General features: G+C 43.9%; 1 protein-coding gene across 1 annotated transcript in view; it reads left to right on the forward strand.

Moving 5' to 3' along the window:
- The first annotated feature begins 536 nt into the window (after positions 1 to 536).
- The window catches only part of IPO8 (importin 8), a 65,924-nt gene continuing 41,402 nt past the window's right edge, over positions 537 to 25,058 (forward strand). The window contains exons 1-9 of the mRNA XM_070410487.1: positions 537 to 839; positions 7,606 to 7,687; positions 11,819 to 11,975; positions 13,892 to 14,050; positions 15,079 to 15,235; positions 21,294 to 21,383; positions 22,581 to 22,675; positions 23,284 to 23,368; positions 24,862 to 24,996. Of these exons, the coding sequence (XP_070266588.1) occupies positions 756 to 839; positions 7,606 to 7,687; positions 11,819 to 11,975; positions 13,892 to 14,050; positions 15,079 to 15,235; positions 21,294 to 21,383; positions 22,581 to 22,675; positions 23,284 to 23,368; positions 24,862 to 24,996 (1,044 nt within the window). The 5' untranslated portion in view covers positions 537 to 755. The remainder of the gene's footprint in view (positions 840 to 7,605; positions 7,688 to 11,818; positions 11,976 to 13,891; positions 14,051 to 15,078; positions 15,236 to 21,293; positions 21,384 to 22,580; positions 22,676 to 23,283; positions 23,369 to 24,861; positions 24,997 to 25,058) is intronic.

Raw genomic sequence — 25,058 nt, forward strand, 5'->3', positions numbered from 1 at the left:
TGTCAAATTCATGTTGTTACAATGTGGGACCTGAATATTTCAGTCCTCTGGTTCAACGACCTGTTGAACAAGCGTTCAGTGACTGAATGAATGGAGGCCCTCACAGATCGAGGGGACCCTGTCCTTCTGTGGGCTGATCGCAAGGTCCCTGGAACAGACTCCGTGGTGATGCCCGAACAGCCCTTGGACTAACAAAAAGTGCCCGTCTATCCATTTAAGCTTAATTTGGAAGCAGCTGTAAAGAGACACCTCGCTAACTGCGAGAGGAGGGCGGGGCTTTCCGAGCGCAGCCGGCGGGGAGGCGGAGAGAGCCGAGTCCCTTCGGGCAGCGGCAGCGTCTGAGCCGCACCGCCGCACGCCGGCCGCTAGGGGGCGGGGAGGCGGGGAGAGCCGAGTCCCTTCGGGCAGCGGCAGAGTTTGAGCCGCACAGCCGCACGCCGGCCGCCAGGGGGCGCCGCCCTCGCCTCGCCGGGAGGAGGCCGCCGTAAAGCGCGCGCTGCTTCCTCTTCTCCCGCCTCCCGCCGACTGTCGTAAAAGGGTGAATGGAGAGCGAGTTGTCGGGGGTAGACAGGGAGGACAGGGGGCGCGGAGTCGGAGTGGCGCAGCAAGTGGCTGCAGGTGGCGACGGGGGCGGGGGCCGGGGAGTGAGGTAGTGCGGGGGTCACGCAGGAGGCAGCCGAGGGGTCCAGAGGAGGACGAAAGCTGCAGTCCGGCCTACGGGCCCGGGGGCCGCGGAGCCCCCCTCCCCCGGGGAGATGGACCTCAACCGGATCATCCAGGCGCTAAAGGGCACCATCGACCCGAAGCTGCGGATCGCGGCGGAGAACGAGCTCAACCAGGTGAGGCCGGGCCCGCGGCGCCCCCCGATCCCCACCCCCCGCCGGCGCCCAGCCCCACTCCGCCCCGCCCCCCCCGCCCCCCCTCGCCCCCGCCGCAGGGTGCGGGCGGCACCCCCGGGACCTCCCCGAGCGGCCCGCACCTGTGGCTGCCTTTGCATCCTCCGGTCCGCCCCGAGCCGTGAGTTCGGCGCCGGCTCCGCGGGAGGAAGCCTCGGCCGCCGGTGCGGGTGGCTCCGGGGCGACTGGAGTCCCGACGCGGGGACGCGGGTGGGAAAGTCACTTACAGTTCAGGTCCGAGCCCGGCGCTTCCGCAGACCCAGCCCCTCCCGGTGCGCGTCGCCTGCCTCGGTGGGGTTGGCCGGGCTGTGGGGCGCGGGTCGGCAGAGTCTGGGGGCGCTGGGGGGTGCCGCGGGGAAGGTGCCCCGGACAACGGAGGCAGGACCCGGGGGACCGCCTTCCGAAAGGCAAGCGCGAGGATGCGCGTGCGGAGGGGTTTCTTTGAAAACGAGTGAGACTTTGTTTTGCCCTCCATCCCCTGTTCTCACTCACCAGCCTTGAGCGTGATCCAGCTTCACCGCCGACATTGGGGAATGTCACCGAACCCCAATTCTAGCCCCTGTTTCCCTCCGCACCTGCAGGGGAATGTCACCGAACCCCAACTCTAGCCCCTGTTTCCCTCCGCACCTGCAGGGGAATGTCACCGAACCCCAATTCTAGGTCCTGTTTCCCTCCGCACCTGCAGGGGAATGCCACCGAACCCCAACTCTAGCCCCTGTTTCCCTCCGCACCTGCAGGGGAATGTCACCGAACCCCAACTCTAGCCCCTGTTTCCCTCCGCACCTGCAGGGGAATGTCACCGAACCCCAATTCTAGGTCCTGTTTCCCTCCGCACCTGCAGGGGAATGTCACCGAACCCCAACTCTAGCCCCTGTTTCCCTCCGCACCTGCAGGGGAATGTCACCGAACCCCAACTCTAGCCCCTGTTTCCCTCCGCACCTGCAGGGGAATGTCACCGAACCCCAACTCTAGGTCCTGTTTCCCTCCGCACCTGCAGGGGAATGTCACCGAACCCCAACTCTAGGTCCTGTTTCCCTCCGCACCTGCAGGGGAATGTCACCGAACCCCAACTCTAGCCCCTGTTTCCCTCCGCACCTGCAGGGGAATGTCACCGAACCCCAACTCTAGGTCCTGTTTCCCTCCGCACCTGCAGGGGAATGTCACCGAACCCCAACTCTAGCCCCTGTTTCCCTCCGCACCTGCAGGGGAATGTTACCGAACCCCAACTCTAGCCCCTGTTTCCCTCCGCACCTGCAGGGGAATGTCACCGAACCCCAACTCTAGCCCCTGTTTCCCTCCGCACCTGCAGGGGAATGTCACCGAACCCCAACTCTAGCCCCTGTTTCCCTCCGCACCTGCAGGCGAATGTCACCGAACCCCAACTCTAGCCCCTGTTTCCCTCCGCACCTGCAGGGGAATGTCACCGAACCCCAACTCTAGCCCCTGTTTCCCTCCGCACCTGCAGGGGAATGTTACCGAACCCCAACTCTAGGTCCTGTTTCCCTCCGCACCTGCAGGGGAATGTCACCGAACCCCAACTCTAGCCCCTGTTTCCCTCCGCACCTGCAGGGGTGCAGCCCAGCGCTCCCACGGAAAACACGGGTTCAGGCCCCCCCCCCTGCCCCCCCCCTCCCCCGGAGGCGATGACAGCTGCGGGAGGTGGTGCTAGTCCTTAAGCTACGATCCTAGATCCTAAACCGGGGCTTCTCCAAGCAGCGCCCGCATCACCCGGGAACTTGCTGGGAACACAAATGCCCGGGGGCACTCTGCGCTGAAGGAGGCGGGAGCTGGGGTTGGGGCCGGGTTGTGTTAAGTAGCCGGCAGGGGATCTGTGCTCCCTAAGCCTGAGGACTGGCCGAAGCAGCTGTTTCCGTCGGAGTTCAGGAAGGTGCCCCCTGGGCCGAGGTGACAGAAGTGCAGGCGTGCCTTGTGGATCTTTGGAAAGGATTGCTTTCGTGGGAAATCGGGGCGGAGTTTGCAATGACTGTGAATCCCGGATTCCCGGGAGATCCGAGGCAGAATGGAGAACACTGTGGGGGGGGGGGGGGCGTGGGGGGTGGGGGTGGGTGGGGGGGGTTGGGGTGGGGGGTGGCGTTGAACTGAAGCCTAAAGGGAATGGATTTCTTTTTTGAAAATACAAGGACTCCCACCCAGAATAGGAGAAAGTTAAAGCCAGCACCTGTCCCGGGCTTTAAGGACATGTCCACTCTGTTGATTGGTTAGAAAAGTGGTAACCCAGGGGTTGGTTAGGGGGAGCAGAGCTAGAGCTGAATGGGGACGCCATTAGCAGGACCGGGAGGCTTTACCTGTCTGTGACCCCCTCCTCCGCACAGTGGGCAGGATGTAACTTTGATACTGCCCTTCGGGAGCACGTCTTCGATGCCACATAGCCTCCCCTGCTTCTGTTAGCACGCCCTCGCTTTGTTTCTGATTCATCCGTACATACGTGCAGGTGACTTGATAGAAGTGGAAAAGGTAAGTGGGAGATCCTGTAGAACTAGAAGTGATATTTAGATTATATATTTTTCATGGTATTGCAACCCAAATGCATTCCATCCTTGCTCTGCCTTGCCTGCCCCGTATTCACTCAAGTCATCACAGACCACAATTTCCTTTGTAACCTCTAAAAGTTGCTTATGGCCCTAACCGGTTTGGCTCAGTGGATAGAGCGTCGGCCTGCGGACTCAAGGGTCCCAGGTTCTATTCCGGTCAAGGGCATGTACCTTGGTTGCAGGCACATCCCCAGTAGGGAGTGTGCAGGAGGCAGCTGATCGATGTTTCTCTCTCATCGATGTTTCTAACTCTCTATCCCTCTCCCTTCCTCTCTGTAAAAAAAAAAAAAATCAATAAAATATATAAAAAAAAATAAAAGTTGCTATGGCTGTGCCGCTCTCTAGCATTTATATGTCGTATAGTGCTTTGGGTTGTGATATCCTCTAAGTGTTTCTTTGAATGGTCTGTAAGTAGAAGACTAAGTTATGTCATATAACCTTACTAGAGGCCCGGTGCATGAAATTTGTGCATGGGGTGGGGGTGTGGTGTTGTCCCTTAGCCCAGCCTGCACCCTCTCGGAATCCGGGACTGCTGGCTCCCAACTGCTGGCCTGCCTGGCTCATTGCCCCTAACCCCTCAGCCTGCCTGCCTCATCGCCCCTAACTGCCTCTGCCTCTGCCCGCCTCCACGGATTCCTCCAGAAGGATATCCAGAATGACGTCTGGAAGGTCGTTCAGCTGTCTGGTCTAATTAGCATATTATGCTTTTATTATTATAGATAGCAAAACATGGTTATAATGTTGGGTTTTGTATGCTTATCCTTTACCAACATACTTTGCTGGATAAACAGGTGGGTAATCTACCCTAAGTGATTAGGGTCCAGCTCATTGATTTTAGTCTGGGTCTTCCCTCAGCAAATGTGCTCTGCATAGGAAATGGGGGCAGCATCTACAAAGTACTGATTGATTTGTCAGTTGCCATGTAGAAGGGGAATGCAGCTTTGAAACATAATAGTGTTCCAATGGATAAATTCTTATTTGGAGCTATATTTTTCTGTGGCCACCGCAGTATTTCTGTTACCAGTGACTGGTTCCTTGATTGCTATTTATGATATTGTTTGCATGGGCAGATGCATTTTTATTTTTATCTCAGGAGATTGAGAATGCTTCCTGTACATATTCCTCACCACCTCTCGACCCAGAAGTCCCTTGGAATGGGTAGATATGTTGCTTGAGTAACTCATTCAGAAAATTGTCTTCCTTTAGTAAATAATTCTCACCATGGCCTCAACAGGAAATAAAGATATGTGCTTTTATTGGCAAACTTTTATGCCCTGCTTTTCCATGAATCTATGGTATCCTTTTTATTGACCTTTAAGGAGTTTACTTGTATGAATAACATTTATTGAGTTATATTGCAAGGACTAGTACAAGACCGTGCTCTCAGAGAGTTTGCATTCTAGTGGAGGATACGGAAAAGCAATATAATTTCAGGTCATAAGTGCTATAAAGCCCCAGAGTGTGTTGGGATGTATAGAGGGTGGTCATTGTCTGAAGACGACATTGAGCAGAGACCTAGATGTCAGGAGTGAACCAGGTGAACTGGGAGGGAAGGGCAGGTTCAGTAGAAGCCTTTGGCTTGTCATGCTGGAGGACTAGGATAGTTAGTGCAGTTATGCTTTGCCATCATGCCTTGTTGGCGGCAGTGAGGCAGAGAATGGGAAAACATCAGGTCTTTGCTGTAAATGAATTCTCATAAAATGCAGAGTTTGCCTAAGCAAATAAACTCTTTATTTTCAGAAAACTTCACAGATACAAAGTAAATATCCTCAAGAAATCATTGCGAAATGCCTTCTCTCCACCCCCTTAGAAATGTGAAGCCCAGGTGGAAAAATAAATTGGATAAATATTTTGTGAGGAAAAGTAGTATGAGAATACATTGGAATTCATCATGGAATGTTTTAGCTGGCAAATTAACATAGATTAAATCAGGCAGAAAGGAAAAGATAAAAAGTTGCAGAAGTTCTTTGAAATGCAAACAGTTACAAAAAGAGGAGTTCTAAAATGTGTAAAATGGCAAGTGTTGAAATAAAAGTAGTTTCCACAATAACTATTTTTAAATAAGTAGCATTAATCTAGTATAAAGATTATTTTGTACTTATGTGTAATAAGATTTAAAAAATAAATACTAAACTACATAGGTTAGAATTAAACTATATAGATTAGAATTAAACTATATAGATATTTGATTCACTATAAGACCTTCCAGTATCTCAAAAGTTACGAACAGGAGTTATTTTATAATGTAAATGTAGAAGGTGCAAAAGATTGGGCTACATTTGTGTTAATCTTGATTCCTGTAAACTGCTGTTAAAAGAAATCTGTTTTCTTTAACAATACTTTAAAATTCTGGCAGTTTCAATTATGGGTAAAACAATATACTTTATATACAACAGATTTAAGATTCTGAGGTTTATAAGGGTGAAAGGAAGAACAATTTTAAGATAATTCAAAATTTTACTGAAGGATATAGAAAGGATTGGAAAGCATAATGCTCTTTCATGGAAAGGATTAATATTTTAAAGATGCCAGTTTTCTCTCTTTTTTTTAGTCAAACATCTTAATAAATGCTATCTATAATAATAAAAGCGTAATATGCTAATTAGGCTGGACAGCCAAACGACCTTCTGGATGTCATTCTGGACACTCTTCTGAAAGAAGCCGCAGCAGCGGGGGCCAAGGCAGAGGTGGTTAGGGGCTATGAGGCAGGCAGGCAGAGTGGTTAGGGGCGATGAGGCAGGCAGGCAGAGTGGTTAGGGGCGATGAGGCCGGCAGGGGAGCGCTTATGGGTGATGAAGCAGGCAGGCAAGCAGTTAGGGGTGATGAGGCAGGCAGGCAGAGTGGTTAGTGATCAGGCAGGCAGGCAGGAGAGCGGTCCGGAGCCAGCGGTCGGACATCCCCTGAGGGGTCCCGGATTACGAGAGAGTGCAGGCCAGGCTGAGGGACTCCCCCCTCCCCCTCCCCCCCCCCCCCCCCCCCGCATGAATTTTGTGCACCAGGCCTCTAGTTATAAATAAACGGATAGGAAAGGTGATAAGTTAAAAAGCTGAGTGGTGTGCCATGGTAGATCCAGGCTCCTGGGAGAAGGTAAACTGAACAGATTCTGCATCATATGTCTGGCTCTAGCCTTACTGAGAATTTAGGAGTGTTTTCTGGGATTGTCAGCCGGCAAGGCCAAGTCAAAGCTCTGGGAATATGGCAGGGCTGTAAGTAATATGGTCTAGGCACCAGACATCCGGTGGGAATATGGTCAGAAGGAATGGGCTTGCTCTTGATTTTTGTGTGCTTCTAAAGTCACCCTGACCAAACTCAGGAGTCAGTCAAGTTAGAACATGTCTGCGGGTGAAATGACCCAGGCGGCAGGCACTTATTTCATGAGCACAGGCTCACTTGGGCATTGCTAAATTTCAGATGCTTCAGCAGCAGAGCTGATGACAGCTCCGTGCGGTGAGGCACCCTCTTGCCATCTGGACTGCGTCCTCTCCAGGGCTCATGCACAGCTATTTAATGCGATCTTCTTTTCCTGTGCTGGATCTCCTGTTTTCTGAAGCACATGTTTTTCTGTTTTCTGTTTGTCAAAAATACCATAAACTAAATTAAAGCACAAATAAGCTGGGAAGAAACACTTGAAATGTATTGGTCCCCCCAAAAAGGTTGAGATTGTACATTCATAAATAGCTCATCGAACTTATTAAGACTAAAACAAATATTCCATTTACAAAAGGATAAAGGGAATAAGGAACTTGTAGAAAAACAAACAGGCAACACACAGGAACAATTCAACATAGAGGAAGTGCAATTTAAAACAGGAATAAGGTTTTTAAGTTTTTGCAGGCATGATAATCCCTACTTTGGGTAGACAAAACACACTCATTTACTACTGTTGCTATGGCAAATTGCTGCTCCCATTCTGGAGAGCATTATGACCATATATTTGAAAGAAACACACAACAAAACAAACAAATAAAAATGTTCAGATTCTTCATCAATTTATTCTAAGTTAATTTTTTTTTGACTTGAAGTATTTTAGTAATCTTCATTTTGGAGAATTTCTTTCACTTTAAAAGTTTTATTTACAGGAGTGTATTTAGTAACAGGTGCTAATAGTTATTCATTTATATTGCCCTATTTTATAAAATATTTCTTTGTAATTTCAGTCCTACAAGATTATCAATTTTGCCCCCAGTTTACTTCGGATTATAGTCTCTGACCATGTGGAATTCCCAGTGCGCCAGGCAGGTGAGTTGTTTTTTTATCTTTATAAACTTATTTATGGTGAAAGTAAAAGTAGAGTTTTATTTTAATTTTAAACATATTTGATTTCTTGAAGAAAAAAAAAAACACCAGGAAATGCACAAGAAGTATTTCTAATGGCTTAAAAAAATCACTTTCCTTTAACCTGGAACTTTAGGGGTAGAACTGAGTTCTTAAATCTCTCTTAGCTTTTTCTTTTTTCCTTTCTCTTCTATCTGTCAATCCCTTGCCTCGGTAACTTTGCTGTTTTCCCCCTTATCTTTCCTTATTTTAAGAGCTTCATCTCCCTAATTTTTTATGATTCCTGGAGGCCTAGCCTTTGGGCCCACAGATTAATATCATGAATTTATATATGTGAATTTATGTACTCCATCCGTGTATCAGATCACGGAGGTGTAAAGTATTGCACAGATGTTCCTAACCACGTGGTGAGGGAGCAGGACTTTTGTTTTAAACATGAAACTTACCTTTAAGTCTATGGGATCTGTGGTAGATTGGGGGTGGGAGGTGGAAGAGGGCATAGGGGGAATAAATGGTGATGGAAAAAAAATGAAATAAAATAAAGATTAAAAAAGATAAGCTGGCCATTAGAGCCCAAAAGGTAAAAAAAAGGGAGAAAGCCTTGGAAAATCATGAGTTCTGAAAAGATAGTAACTTCAAGATAAAGGAGATAAAATAATAATACTAATTAAAAAATAGTTAAAAGGGCTTTAAAAAAATTATTGAAGTGACATATACTCATTGTAAATAATTTGGGCATTATAGAAGAATACCAAGAAGAAAGTAAAAAAAGCTACTCAACATTCATTACTTATAAATGAGCATCATTAACACATGTGCATGTGTTAGGGTATAGCAATTGATGATGTTTTATAGAAATGGGGTTATACTCTACGTGCTGATAAAAGTATTTAATTTTACTTGAAATAATAATGAAAAAGTAAAGAATCATTCAGTTTTGGGAAAATATAACACTATGTATGATTTCCTGAAAGATCCCTTTGTAGATTAGAAAAAAAATCTATAGAAAACATTTGTATTGCAATTTTTACTTTAATAAGGTTTGTAAGACTTCTATGTAAGTTTTTTGAAAGCATTACTCTCAGTTTTATTTAATTTTTGTTTTATAAAATAGGCTGTTCGGAAACTACATTTTTCTATTTTAAATAACTTAAGTAGGGCCATTCTGAAGTTCCTATGAAAGCTTTGTGGAAGTAGTATTTTTAAAGATTTTAAAGCAGTTTATTAAACTAATGTATTCTTTATATGGCATATAAACATTACAGAAAAACAGAATTTATACATTAGATTCCTCTTAATCTCACCCCCAAAGATAGCTGCCATCAGTTTAGGGGCATGTTCTCCAAATCTATTTTCCCCCCCATAGATATACTGGCATTATTATTATTATTATTATTATAATTATTATTATTATTACTAGAGGCCCGGTGCACAAAAATTTGTGCACTCGGGGCGGGGGAAGGGGGGGCCCCTCAGCCCGGCCTGTGCCCTCTTACAGTCTGGGACCCCTCGGGAGATAACGACCTGCTGGCTTAGGCCTGCTCCTGGGTGGCAGAGGGCAGGCCTAATCCCTAGGTGCAGCCCCTAGTCGGGCTCAGAGCAGGGCTGATTGGGGAGTTGGGGTGCCGCCCCCTGTCATGCACAGAGCAGGGCGGATCGGGAGGTTGTGATGCCACCCTCAGTCACGCTCAGGGTAGGGCCGATTGGGGGGTTGGGGCACCGCCCCCTATCACACTCAAGGCAGGGTCAATGGGGAGGTTGCGGCGCCACCCCCTGTGATGCACAGAGCAGGGCCAATCGGGGTTGGGGCGCTGCCCCTGTCACTCACAGAGCAGGGCCAATCAGGGGGTTGGGGCGCTGCCCCCTGTCACTCACAGAGCAGGGCCCATCAGGGGGACTGGGGCTCTGTACCCTGTCACACACAGAGCAGGGCCCATCAGGGGGTTGGGGAGCTCCTCCCTGTCACTCACAGAGCAGGGCCCATCAGGGGGACTGGGGCTCCGTACCCTGTCACACACAGAGCAGGGCCCATCAGGGGGTTGGGGAGCTCCTCCCTGTCATGCACAGAGCAGGGCCGATCAGGGGGTTGAGGAGCTCCCCTCTGTCACTCACAGAGTAGGGCCGATAGGGGAGTTGGGGCACCGCCCCCTGTCACACACAGAGCAGGGCGGATCAGGGGGTTGGGGGCGCTGCACCCTGTCACACTCAGGGCAGGGCCAATGGGGAGGTTATGGCTCTACCCTGTCGCACACAGAGCAAGGCCTATGGGGGCGGGGGGGAGGGAGTAGCGGCACCGCACCCTGTCACACACAGAGCAGGGCCGATCAGGGGATTGGGGAGCTCCCCCCTATCAGGCACAGAGCAGGGCCCGTGGGGGGGGGGGGTGGGTTGGGGTGCCGCACCCTGTCAAGCACAGAGCCCCAGGGCAATCAGGGGATTGGGGAGCTCCCCCTCTATCAGGCACAGAGCAGGGCTGATCAGGGGGTTGGGGCGCCTTTCCTTGTCACGAACAGAGCAGGGTGGATTGGGTGGTTGTGGCCCCGCCCCCTGTCACACACAGAGCTGCAGGGCGATCAGGGGGTTTGGTCGCTGCCCCCTGTTACGCTGATCCCGGTGCTGGGAGCCTCGCTGCTCCTCTGATCCCGGTGTCAGGAGGCATATTACCCTTTTACTATATAGAATAGAGGTCTGGTGCATGGGTGGGGGCCGGCTGGTTTGCCCTGTAGGGTGTCCTGGATCAGGGTGGGGGTCCCCACTGGGGTGCCTGGCCAGTCTGGGTGAGGGGCTGACGGCTGTTTTCCGGCTGGCGAGTGACTGAAGCCTCCAACCGCTCCTTGTTTTCTTTTTTTAATTTTTATTCTGGGCCAGCTTTAGCTCTGAGGCTTCGCTGCTGAAAACATCGATACAATATTGCAGTCCGGCTGGCTTTCAGTCCGGGTGGTTTCTGGGGTTTTGTTTAGCTTCTTATTTGCAACATAGTACATAGTTGCTTAGAGTTGCAGCTGAGAGGCCGGCAGCGGCAGGTGGGGAACATTGGAGTCCGCAGTCACTGGGGCAAGCAAGCTTCCCTGCTTGCTTCAGTGCATGGCTGCCAGCCGCCATCTTGGCTGACAGTTAATTTGCATAAGGATATGCTGATTAGCCAATGGGAAGGGTAGCAGTCGTACGCTAATTACCATGTTTCTCTTTTATTAGTGTAGATTATTTTGTTAATCCTCACCCAAGGATATTTTTCCATTGATTTTTAGAGAGAGTAGTAACTGAGGTATGTACGTGTCCTTGACAGAAATTGAAACCTGGGACCCTTCAGTCCCAAGGCCAATGCTCTATCCACTGAGCCAAACTGGCTAGGGCTATGCTGGCTTTAAAAAGTAACAAAGATCTGTTTATATTACATATGCTATTTTATAATTTCCTTTTTTAAATTTAACCATTGATGCTTGGAGAATTGTTCCATGTCAGTGCATATGCATTTCTTTGTACAGAACTGCCATACTTTATTTAAACAATTTGATGTTAATAGACATTTCCTTTATTGACCCTTATTATTGTTGTTATAGAGGCAATGCTCAAATGAGCATCCTTGGACATATATCTCTGGATACTTGTGGGAATATTTTCATAGAATAAATGACAAGAAACGGAACTGCTAGGTCAATGGATCTTAATGATGTTAACATTTAGAATTTTGAATCTTATCACCAAGTTGCTTCTGCTACATTTTCTATCAATAGTGCATTAGAATGCGAGGTTCCCCATATAATCACAAAACCATTTTAATCCCTATAGAATTGGACTTGAAAATAAGAAGCAACCTTCAGACAACAAAGATACACACATGGTAAAATCATGGACTTACTTATAATTCAGTCATTAAATGCTGTTAATTTTATAACTAGAAAATATTTTTATTATGGGCACCATACAAGATGGCCTATATAAAAGACACATTGTAAGATTTATAATTGCAAGATTTTCCATTTTTTATTGGCTGTCATGTTTAATTTTGAAGGGTTTAAGCCTTTCACGCTCTGACAAGCTGAATAAAGTTATCTTTTTGGTACTGCTATACTGGCATTTTTTTCTCTAATTTAGCTGCCATTTACTTGAAGAACATGGTGACACAGTACTGGCCGGACCGAGAACCTCCCCCGGGAGAAGCAATATTTCCATTCAACATTCACGAAAATGATCGCCAGCAAATACGTGATAACATTGTGGAAGGAATAATTCGGTCTCCAGATTTAGTGAGGTACATTAGACTATATCTACATGGTTAATAATAGAAAGTACAAAATATATGCATTGAGCGGGGAAGTTGGATTTAATCATCATCCTCAAGTTTGGTTTTTAAAAAGGTAAATTAATGAAGATGCGCACTCAGAGAATACTGTTTTGCTGATTTGTCTTTGCTTTTGTAATCCTTTGCAATATTTTGGGAAAGATTCAGTTGCTTTAAGTTGCCACAAAAAAGAGTTAAGGCAAAAATCGTCTTTAATTAAAATTGTTGTATAATTCCCTGCTGTGGAAATAACTATGTTTTTAGTTATGATCTCTTGACTTTTTTCTGTCTGCTTTTCTTTTTCCTGACACAGAGAAATTGACCTCTGGGAGTTTTAACCTACCACTTTTCTTAACACTTGGTCTCTCTTTCCATTCATTTTTATGAACTGAGTATCTTTTCCTTTGAAGGAGACAGGATAGAGTACGTATCAATAGAAGAATCACCTGTGTTTTTTTCACATTCGGCTTAGGTGCTGTAGAGCAACGCTGTCTGGGAGAGCGTTCTGCAGTGATGGGAATCTCCTATATTTGCGCTTAGCCGTGTGTTATACATGGTATCGAGTGCTTGAAGTGTGGCCCGTATAGCCGAGGAACTGAATTTTTAATTTAACTTTGATAAGTTCAGCGTGTGCACATGTAACTAATGGCTGCCCCTGTCAATTGGACAGCACCGCTCTAGAGTCATAAGGATTTTGCAGTCTTAAAATAGGAGAAACAAACTCTTTTCAACCTGAGCTAGTAATGAGATTTCTTTTGAAAATGGGGGAGGAGAATACATGAAACTGAGGTAGGGGAATGAAATTGTTTAATGTCAAGAGATTAGGTATAACTTTTCTCCTTGTGTCTAATGTACATTATGACATAAGCAGGAGAAGGGGAAGAAAGTGTGAGGAAGAAACAGTGAGGAAGGAGAAGAAACATTACACTGCTCTTGGTACAGTTACTTTGCTGAGAGGAGAAAGTAGGTGTACTGGTGAAAGAAAACCACCATTATTTTCATTGGTTGTCCGAGTGCCAAGCTGGGCAGTGGCTTCCCTATGGTGTAATCATGGATCTATTTCTTGTCAAAATCTTTACATTTTCAGATATCTCTGAGTCTTGCAGTGCTTCTACCTAGTAATGTAGGAAAGGATGGCCGCTCATAGCCATCCTTTGCTTGGTTGCAGTGAGAAGAGGGTTGGGAGGGTCAACCTGAAGATGAAATCTTTAAAAAGGGAAAGTTTCAGTTTTCTTGCATACAGATTTGACATATTGGTTGTTTGGGAACAGCTGCTGGTGGCACAAGGGGAGACCTTTATAACGAGACAGTTCTTTGTGGCTTTGCTTCTGTTATGTCCTGAAGCCTTGACTGTAATCACTTTGAAGAAATATGTTTAAAGTTTATTTCAGAGTTTTGCAAAGAAAAATTTTCAAACATATTTGGTTAACAAAGGAAAAGGCATTATTTTGTTTGTTTCATTTCAGTGAATCTAAGTTATTGGCTGTTTAACTCAACACACATGTTTATTTTTTTCACTGTGGAATCCTAAGTTAGCCAGGCTCACTTTCTGACCTTTTGCAAATGACCATGTAAGGACATATTGATAGTTTATAGAAGAGAGATTTTTTTTCTCCCCTGTATTTAGGATAAGACTGTTTGAAAGTCTTTATTTGTTTTTCTTAGGAAATGACCTGTTCTCTTTATTTTCAGTAAGTTGAGCTACTGAGGTTTGTCTTTCTAATACTGTTCTTTGTCCTCCCTCCTAGATATATAACTATATCATGTAGGTAAATAGGACTTAAAGTGATTTTATGTAAAATATTAGGGGTCTTTGAAACCTGATATTTATTAACCACTTAGATTTTGGACTTTCTCCCCCCCCCCCCCCCCCCCCCCCCCCATAGAGTCCAGTTAACAATGTGTCTCCGTGCCATCATTAAATGCGATTTCCCTGGTCACTGGCCAGCAGTAGTCGACAAGATAGACTATTACTTGCAGTCACAGAGCAGCGGAAGCTGGCTTGGCAGTTTATTATGTCTGTATCAACTGGTGAAGACATATGAGTAAGTTGATTTCCATTGGCTAAAAATACCAGCCTTGTGGTACTTAAAAAGAATTAAATTGCATAGACGGGTTGTGCTGGGTGTTCTGGGGGGATCAGGTTAGTTTGGCAAATGGTGGATAAGCACAAACATGTTTATTTACTACAGTTATTTAAAGACCCTTTAATCTGTGAATGTACATGCTAATCTTTGAGGCAGTGATACGATATGATATTGCAGTGCTTTTCAAAAATTATTTGCTAGTTTCAGAGGACCACTTATTAAGAGCTTTCCTGGGGAATTCTGATACAGAGGTATCTTAACATTTGTCTTCAAGTGAGCACATTATTAAGTACAGCAAACATTTAACTTTTTGGAGGCAAAATAGAAACTATTAAAGTTTCTTTGCTAGTGACTTTTTTGCATAAAAGCTGCTTGGGAGGTGGGAGACAAGTACGACGTTTAATAGCATTGCTTTCTGGTTTCGGAGAGGATTGCTACTTACACACGCAAAGTCCTGTAGACCTTTTTACAAGCTGGTTAGTTCATGCTCTGTAGAATTTTTAGAAGATATTTTAGATTTGTGGCAATTGAAGTGACCTAATGGCATGTACATTTGTAAACTACTTTAAAGTCTTAATTTAGGATATTGTGAGAAGGAATGTATTTCCCCACATTATTTGTTATATAAGAATATCTATTTAAACAGACATATCAAATTGTATTTTATAGGAAGGATTGTGGTATGATGAAAGTTAAATTAAATAGTAGAAAAATTTATTTAGGAAAGTCACAAAATAGACTTGAAACTAGTCTATTTATTTATAGTAAGATTTTCGGTATTCTGCCTAAAAGAGGGATGTGTTCTTTTGAAGTTCTTCCAAGTTTATTCTAACAATTCAAACAGAAATTGTAAGCCAATGGTTGGAATATTTTTGTTTGGCTAGCTCTATATAGTTTTTAAAATATGTATATATTTTTTCATTATTTATAGTTCTTTTGCAAGGGGGGGCAATTATTTTTCTCTCTTTTTGTTTTTGCTCATGTAGATATAAGAAAGCAGAGGAAAGAGAGCCTCTTATAGCAGCAATGCAAATATTTCTGCCTCGTATTCAACATCAAATCATGCAGCTCCTTCCTGATTCCTCACATTATTCTGTGTTACTACAGAAACAGATTTTGAAAATCTTTTATGCACTTGTTCAGGTAAGTGTCTATTGCAGAAGACAAATTTGGGGCCTTGCTTTTCTGCCTCACACATGGAAGATGCTCAATAAGTGTCAGTTATTGTTAACATTTCTTATATATTCTCACATGTATTTCTTTAAAAAAATCCTTATGGGAGAACAGGATCACAGAAATTAACCTGATTGTGCAAAGTTATCCGAGTGTCAGAGCTGAGAGTCAATGTCCGTATGGCTTGTACTTCAGTGTCTGAAGTGCTGGGTATGGGAGAACCAGGGGAGTTAACTGCCCTAGAACCTGATTACTTGACTCATCTGTCCATAGCATCTGCCTGTGAATTAGTTATGATTATAGGAGAAGAGGAAGGAAAAGAACATACTCCCTTTTAGTGGGAAATCATACTGATGGTAGTTTGTTTGCATTTGACCTAATTTAAAGCTAACAGAGTAGTTTTGCACTTTCAGAATATTTCACTTCAATAAAGATTTATATTTTTAGCCTTTTAACCTTTTAATAGAGATAGTTTGAGGCAGATTTTGTTTTCAGCTCAGCCTTTTTTGGGGAGAGAGGGAAGAGGGAAGGGAGAAGGAGGCAAATCTGAGGAGAGATAAGAAACTGGGATACTAGGAAAATATATTCTCCACCCTCTTTTTTCAAGTAATAGGGAAGGAAGATGTATGGTGCCTTTGCCTTTTTATTAAAGCACTGTTCAGAAATTTTCCTCAGGAGAATCACTTTACTCTGAGGCAAGCGTTCAGTGAGATGTTTTGCCATTAGATATAGTAATATCCCATTTATTCCCTTTTCTATTGGGAGAAGTATAGCCAGAAATCAGGAAGTCAACCAGAGGCTGATGAAATAATTGTCCCCAAACTTCTATGTCTACTTGAGCTAAGAGGGCAAAATCTAAAATGTTTTTTTTTCAACATATATAAGCTAAAAACCTAAAAAACTAGTGAAAAATCTCAACATTTTAAACGATTTTGGTTATCTATTATATGCTACTAAAGTAGTATGCTCCTGCTGGGTATCCTTGAAGCAGATTTAGAAGGCTTTCAGAGGTATAATTACAGTGATGGTGTAAGTAAAAAGTGATTGACAGTTTGGGAAGAGGCAGAAATACATGTTTTGAAAAGTATGACAAAATTAAATTGACTTTGTCTAGCATTTATTAAATACTAGAGGCCCGGTGCACAAAAATTTGTGCACTCGGGGGGAGGTGGGGTTCCTCAGCCTGGCCTGTGCCCTCTCACAGTCTGGGACCCCTCGAGAGATAATGACCTGCTGGCTTAGGCCTGCTCCCGGGTGGCAGAGGGCACGCCCAATCCCTAGGTGCAGCCTCTGGTCGGGCTCAGAGCAGGGCCGATTGGGGAGTTCGGGCACTGACCCTTGTCGTGCACAGAGCAGGGCGGATCGGGAGGTTGCGATGCCACCCTCAGTCACGCTCAGGGTAGGGCTGATTGGGGGGTTGGGGCACCGCCCCCTGTCACACTCAAGGCAGGGTTAATGGGGAGGTTGTGGCGCCACCCCCTGTCACGTACAGAGCAGGGCCAATTAGGGGGTTGGGGAGCTCCCCCCTGTCACGCACAGAGCAGGGCTGATCAGGGGGTTGAGGAGCTCCCCCCTGTCACTCACAGAGTAGGGCCGATAGGGGAGTTGGGACACCGCCCCGTCACACACAGAGCAGGGCGGATCAGAGGGTTGGGGGCGCTGTACCCTGTCACACTCAGGGCAGGGCCGATGGGGAGGTTATGGCTCTACCCTGTCACACACAGAGCAGGGCCCGTGGGGGGTGGGGGCTGGGCGATCAAGGGGTTGGGGAGCTCCCCCCTAACAGTCACAGAGCAGGGCTGATCAGGGGGTTTGGTCGCTGCCCCCTGTCACACTGATCCCGGTGCCAGGAGGCCTCGCGGCTCTGCTGATCCTGGTGCTGGGAGGCATATCACCCTTTTACTATATAGAATAGAGGCCTGGTGCATGGGTGGAGGCTGGCTGGTTTGCCCTGAAGGGTGTCCTGGATCAGGGTGGGGGTCCCCACTGGGGTGCCTGGCCAGTCTGGGTAAGGGGTTGAGGGCTGTTTTCAGGCTGGAGGGTGACTGAAGCTCCCAACCGCTCCTTGTTTTCTTTTTTTAATTTTTATTCTGGGCCAGCTTTAGCTCTGAGGCTTGGCTCCAACTCTTAGGCCTCGGCTGCTGAAAGCAGGTTTCTGGCCTTTGTTTACCTTCTGTATTTGAAACAATGTTGCGGTCCTGCTGGCTGAAGCCTGGCTGACTAAAGCAGGTTTCTGGGGTTTGGTTTAGCTTCTCTATTTGTTACAATGTTTCTTAGAGTTGCAGCTCAGAGGCTGGCAAGGCAGGCGGGGAGCTTGGCTTCCTCCGTCACTGAAGCAAGCAAGCCTCCCTGTTCGCTGCAAGCTGCCTGGCTGCCGGCCTCCATCTTGGCTGGCAGTTAATTTGCATATCTCCCTGATTAGCCAATGGGAAGGGTAGCGGAGGTACGGCTAATTACCATGTTTCTCTTTTATTAGATAGAACTAGAGGCCTGGTGCACAAAATTCATGCAGGAGGTGTGTGTGTCTCTCAGCCTGGCCTGCACCCCTCTCTCCAATCTGGGACCCTCGGGGCGGGAGGGTGTCTAACATCCCTCTCACAGTCCTGGATTGCTGGCTCCTAACTGCTCGCCTGCCTGCCTGCCTGATCATCCCTAACCACCTCTGCATGCTGGCCTGATTGCTCCCTAACTGCTCCCCTGCTGGCCTGATTGCTCCCTAACTGCCCTCCCCTGCTGCCCTGATTGCTCCCTAACTGCTCCCCTGCTGGCCTGATCACCCCTAACCGCCTCTGCCTTGGCCCCTACCACTGTGGCTTTATCCGGAAGTATGTCTGGAAGACGTCCGGTCTAATTAGCATATTACCCTTTTATTAGTATAGATTGTGTACAGAGCATTTGGGTACTTCATACATACTTTAATATGTATATATATATATATATATGTGTGTGTATATATATATATATATATATATATATATTACTGATTTTTTAGAGATGAAGGGAGAGAGATAGAGAGTTAGAAACATTGATGAGAGAGAAACATTGATCAGCTGCCTCCTGCACACACCCCCCACCCCCCTCTTACTGGGGATGTGCCCGAAACCAAGGTACATGCCCTTGACTGGAATCGAACCTGGGACCCTTGAGTCTGTAGGCCGACGATCTATCCACTGAGCCAAACCAGTTAGGACTTCATACATACTTTAGAACTTAGTTTGTCCAAAAGTGAACTCATGCTCTGGCCAGGTGGCTCAGTTGGTTGGAATGTCATTCATATACCAAAAAGGTTTCAGGTTCAATTCCTGGTCAGGGCACATACCTAGGTTGTGGGTTTGATCCCTGGTCAGGGCATGTATGGGAGGCAATCGATCAATGTCTGGTCAATGTCTGTCTCTCTTCATTCCTCTCTCTCTCTCTCTCTCTCTCTCTCTCTCTCAAATCAATAAACATATCCTCAGGTGAGGATAAAAAAAATGAACTCATTGTCATTCTCCCCCAACCCTCAGGCTGCTTCTCCTCTGTCCCGATCTCAAGCCCAAACTACCCATTGCACCAAGAGCATAGAGTGTGGACTTCTTAACATGGCCCACAAAACCCTTCATCTCTCCACCCTTCCTTTTGCCATTCTCACCTTTGTGCTTTACACCAGCCATGCTGTAATTCTTTTGGCTTCATGAACAGATCATGCCCTCTCTTCCAAGCCTTTAAAATACTGTATTTCTGCCTGGGGCACTCTTCTCCCCTTTACATCCTGGCCGATCTGTGCTCTTTCTCCAGGTCTCAGCTTTCACATCCTTCCAGAAAGTTATCCCTGCTACTACCAGGCTGGATTAGGTGGTCCTCTTGTATGCCGTCATCAATACTTCGCAGCTCTTACCTGTCCACCATATAACACCATAGTGTAATTCCTTGTTTATATATTTCCCCCCGCATCCCAACTAGAGTGTGAGTCTCCTTCTTATCATTATGTCCTTAGCATGTTGCAGGTTTTGGAAGGCATGGATGCAGAGACAGTATTGCCTCATCTCACTTTACTCACAGTGTAGCAAGGGGCACCTACAGTAATATAGTGGCTATGGTGTCCCACAGTGTAGATGAAAGTAGTTGAAAAAAAATGTTTCATGAGGTAAAGATTTTCATTAAAGTGGTTAAAATGAGTTCTCATTACAAAATAGGTAATTATGTGAGGTGATAGAGGGGTTAACTGTAGTAAAAATAATCTTACTGTAGTGAAAATAATCTTATTGTGGAAATCATTTCTCATATACAGGCAGTCCTTGGGTTATGTTGGACTCGACATACGTCATTTCGTGATTACGTCGCCATCTCCCATTTACAGTATTTATAAAAAAAAAAGTTCCGTCATTTCGACATATGTACATTTGTGCTTTATGTTTTTTATTATTTATTTACTACAAGTGAAGGTCAGGAATTGTTATCTCTCTTTTAAATTTATTTTACTGTTTCACTTCATTACTGCTGTGTATGTGCTCCATGTGAATGACGTAGGTGGGTTCTGACTTACGGTGAAAATCGCATTACGTTGCACCATAGGAATGAATCTCCTACGTAACTTGAGGACCTACTGTATATATGTATCAAATATCACATTGTGTACCTTAAATATACACACACAGTGTTATATGTCAATTATCTCCATATATAAAAGGCTAAGTGTCTATCTGTCCAACCGGTAACTATGTTGCGCACTGACCACCAGGGACAGATGCTCAACGCAGGAGCTGCCATGACATGCACTGGCCATTTAAAAATAAATGGCACCATGGACCTGGCGCTGACAAACCAACACTCGGCTTCCCCCAAGTGGGACACAGACCCTGCCACCACTCCGTAGCGACACCCCACCAAATTGCAGCCAATGCTGCCAAGACCCCATGGTGCAAAATGCGGCCCACAGCCCAGGCGAGCCTGGAAATGGTGACTGTGGGTGCCGGGTAATGACATCACATGACAACGCCCGGCTTTCTCTCCCTAGTGACTAGCCTCCTTGGAGTTTCTTCAGGCCAGGAACATGACTTGCTTTATATAGCCAGGTGCAAGCATTTTACAATTTAACCAAATGTTTGTGAAGCATTTTCCCATTCCTCATCTCATTTGATCCTCACAGCAGTCCTGGAGTAGGTAGATAGGAGACTTGGTGGAATCCTATTTTCTTTTTAGTAGCCAGAAAATGGAGATTTAGAAAGTTTAGAAACTTGACCCGACTGAAAAGAAGTAAGAAATGGTGGAACTTGAAAATGACTTCAGGTTTTCTCACTGTGCAGAATATAGTCAAACACTGCTACTGTTAAATATTTTGCCTTTTGTTCTCCCTGCATGATCTACAGTAATAATCTGCTTCGTGTTGATATTTACTGCTGTGTTGCTGACAATTACCTGAAAGAGAAGTTGGGGTGCTTCACTGGGCTGGAAAAAGTTTAGCTAAATCAGAAAGCAGGTCTAATTAAGCAAGTTTTTCTATATATATGTAAGAGGCTAAGTAGACTCGCGCATGCGCAATACATATAAAGTTCTTGCTGGCGCCAATTGCACTTGTGTTTTGATCTGTCATTGTTGATCGTGAATTTGGTTAACACTTCTATTTAGAGAAAGGGCCAATAGTGATATTAACATATTCCTTCTAATTAATTTCCTTTCACTATACATGAATCTGTGCATTGGGTCACTAGTATCTCAATAAAGTTGGGAAAAAAGTGGTTGAAGTGAAAAGTTTGACAAAGTGGTAAATGGTAAAAATCACTTACCTGGAATCTCACGCTGAATAAATGAGGCCCTACTGTATTAAATTTTTTTTTCATTTAAAATAGTAGCTCAGAGGAAACAATTCATAGAATATATACTTCTAGATTTAAAATTTTAAATTAAATTTTAGGTTGAACCATATGAAATTACTATTTTCATGGTCAAACGTTAGCCATTTCATGTATTTCAACCTTCCAGTAGAGCTGAGATTGCTGGCCTGTGGAGGGAGGCATGACTGCTGATGGTGGTGTTCTTTTGTTTTCAGTATGCACTGCCTCTTCAGCTGGTGAATAACCAAACCATGACAACGTGGATGGAGATCTTTCGAGCTATTATTGACAGGACAGTTCCCCCTGTAAGAAAGAGCTTCTGTTCCTAAGAAAAACTGTGAAAATGTGTGTTTGGGATATTTGTGGTAGACTGATTTATGATCTTAGCCTATCTGGGGAAAAAATTACTACTGTAGTAAAAATAATTAATAAAACATACTCATGTTGGGTCTGTCCAGGTAAGCAAAACTAATAAAATAACTACCTTTTTCCTACTAAAATGCTAAAAAACATTTTTGAGAACTGGTATTTATTCTTCTAGCCTTTTTTTTCTCTGTGTCTATATACAACCATCTTTTATTTATAAAAATGGTATATGTAGGCACTGATTTGAAATTTATTTTTCACTTAAAATCTTTTATAAATATTTTTTATGATACAAATGTTTTTAAACTCTATCATTTTTGTTGAATGCTTCATTTGCTGGGCATTTAGATTGTTTTAGTTTTTTAGTATTTTAACTATAAGGATGTAGTTTAAATTTTTATGCACATACATGATTATTTTCTTTGGATTGACTCCTGGAAGGTTTAAGACTTTGACAGATCTTGCAAAGTACTCTCCAGAAACATTGCCCTGGCTTACACTTCAATAATCAGTGACTGAGAATATTTTACATAAAAGTCTAAGTTGCCAGTGTGATGGGTGAAAGATGGTGTCTCATTTTTATCTGCAGTAACAGTGATGCTATAGTTCACTTATCAAATTAACTGAGATAACTAATCCAATTAAATTAAAGAATATAAAATATTTTAACATTTAAGGTTGTCTTCAAATGCACAGTACTTTTCTCTTATTCATATTTTGGGACAAATTATATTTAAGTTTAAATTATATACATAAATGCACAGAACTTATTGAACAGCTCAGTGAATTATGGCAAACATGCACTTGTGTTACTGTCACCCAGCTCCAGATGACATGGTAGGACCTTTCTGTCATCCCAGAGTTTCCTCAAATGAATTGGTATTTTGTATTTGTTTTCTACTTATTTGGGCCTTTTGAAGATGGGAGATAAATGTGAACAGCAGCATTGGTTAGTTGAAATTTACTTTGCTTATTTAATTTCTACCTTGCAATTTTTTAAGAAGGAATTTGCATTTATATGACAATCTAAATCCACAATTAATATTACTTGGTCTATAGCAAGATTTGTTCTGCCTGTTATTGACATAAACCTTTTGTTATGCAGAAATGTCATCTGGGTGTTTTTGTCCTTTTAGGAGACTATGCAAATTGATGAGGATGATCGACCAGAACTAGTCTGGTGGAAGTGTAAGAAGTGGGCGCTGCATATTGTAGCTCGTCTTTTTGAACGGTAATTCTCTGTATTAGATTTATGATCTTAAGTCAGTATCTAAGTATTGGATATAATAAAGTTGGATAGGTCCCTTGATGGCCCAGAGTATATGGTTATTTGTCTTTAGTGCCATAGAGGGCAAAAAGTCACTCTCTGTTTTAATTGTGATCATTGACTTTGAGATCATAATGAGGTGCTCAGTCTTCTCTGAGTCTTTCTATTTTTCTATAAAAAGAATGGAAAATGACATTGTTTAGCTTATTGGAAATATCCAGGAATTGTACAAGAAGGTGCTTAGTAATTCACTCCATAGGAAAGTTAGTCAAATTTAATTATAGAAGCATTTATTGGAAAACATGTTAGATATAACTTTATTTGAAATATTTCACATTTAGGGGATCATCGTTAATTAAATAGGTGGAAGTTTCTGTCTGAAATTTTAAGTATGACCCAGAGTCAAAGGATAGCTTTTCATGATTTCCTTTTGGGGCTTGTGAAAAGAAGAGAAAGTGTTAGTTTTCTGCCCCAATAGAATGCATCTTTCAACAAGGGACTGTATTTAAACTAGTGAATATGCTGGTTTAAACACTTCACAGTATTTAAACATTTTCTCTTTCTATTTTAAGATATGGAAGCCCAGGAAATGTCACAAAAGAATACTTTGAATTTTCTGAATTCTTTTTGAAAACCTATGCAGTGGGAATTCAGCAGGTAATAAACTTACGCTTTTAAAATAGAAGTAGTTAAGGCATTTCTATCTATATAAAAGTAGGTTACAAACATATTATCATGTTACATATTGATAGGGGATGAAATGGTAGCTCTAGGAGTTTAATGCACTGCCATCAGTTTTAGAACCAAGTGGCCTAGGCAGCTGCTACAAGAAGTGCCCTTCTAGACAGCTAGAGGCTGGACTCAAACCTTTTAAGTTTGTTGATCCTGCTGCAGCAGTCATCAGTATTAGATTGGATTCTTCTATTAACGTTCTGACTTCCTATGAGTTTCCTACCCTCTATTTCTTTGAGCCTCACCTCTTTATTCCAAGCTTTTATATAATGAGAGTTCATGGAATACGAATTGATCTATTTCAAGAGAAGCTGAGCTCAGAAGTTAAGAATTTCAGCTGAGAACTTACACATTTTTTTATAAAAGTTTGGGAACCATTTCTATGCAGTGAAAGAACAGCATCCATTTTTAGCCGGCATTGCTGAACACTGCAGAGATGATGGCAGGACTCGGACACTTTTATGAACCTGGATTTTACACAACTGAACTGAATTTGTTCTGAATTTATAAGTTCTGTACTTGTTTTGAAAGAACCCTTTTTTATTTATTCACCAGTTCATTTAATAGGCTTGCTATAGGGCAGAACTCTGGAGACCAGATATTAGAAGCCTTGGACTTTGTTTTATTACCTCTGACTGAGGGTCTTCGGGATAGTCATGGCTGATTTGGGCATGGTTCCTTCCATATAAACAATCTCTCTCTTTTTAATCTTTAAAAAAATAATTTCTCAGTTTTGTGTTATGTTTATAAAGACTTTCTGTTGTCTGAGATTCTAAAAGAAAATGCTTCCTTGTTTTCTTCTAGGAATTTTATGCTTTAATTTTTTTTTGTTTGTTTAAATATTTTGCCATCTAGAATTTATTTTGGTATGAAGTTTAGTTAGGGAATCAACTTCATTTTTGTTCAGAGGGTTAATATACTTGTCCCAATACTATTTATTTGAGTCCACGGCCGTACCACCCTGAACATGCCAGATGTTTTATATTTTTTTTTGATAATTTAACTCTTTTTCTCCTGGTTTGAAATGCATCTTTATCAAATGTTAAAATCTGTTTGTGCTGTCTTTTGCTGTATGGTTGTTTTCAATGTTCATTTAGTCAAGTCTGTTGTTGTTGTTTTTTTAACAGAAGTCTTAATGTATTTGAATAACTAGTATGTGGAATAGAGCGAAGACTTACTCTGAGTAGTTCCATAGGTTAGAAGTAGGACACATGGCTGGAAATTACAGTGAGGCACTGTTCCATATAACATGACCCTGTCTAATAATTAAAACTGCCCCAGAGCTTTCTCACAAAATACTGACTTCCCTTAACATCTGTTAGTTTTTATCTTTATGCATTCTGGGTTTTAGGTCATGCCTTAAATGCCCCTCCCCTTAACCTTAAAATTGTACATATTCTCTTTCTATTTTCCTATAGGTACTACTAAAAATTTTAGACCAATATAGACAGAAAGAGTACATCGCCCCTCGGGTTCTTCAGCAAGCATTCAACTATCTCAACCAAGGGGTTGTTCACTCTGTAACGTGGAAGCAGATGAAGCCACACATACAGGTGAGTGTCAGGGAGCAGTTCTCTAAAATTATCCTCTGGTTAAATTTGGTTTTCTAGACAAA

Source organism: Myotis yumanensis, unplaced genomic scaffold (assembly GCF_028538775.1).
Source record: "Myotis yumanensis isolate MYYU_CA2020_CCGP unplaced genomic scaffold, mMyoYum1.0.hap1 SCAF_3, whole genome shotgun sequence".
NCBI lineage: Eukaryota > Metazoa > Chordata > Mammalia > Chiroptera > Vespertilionidae > Myotis > Myotis yumanensis.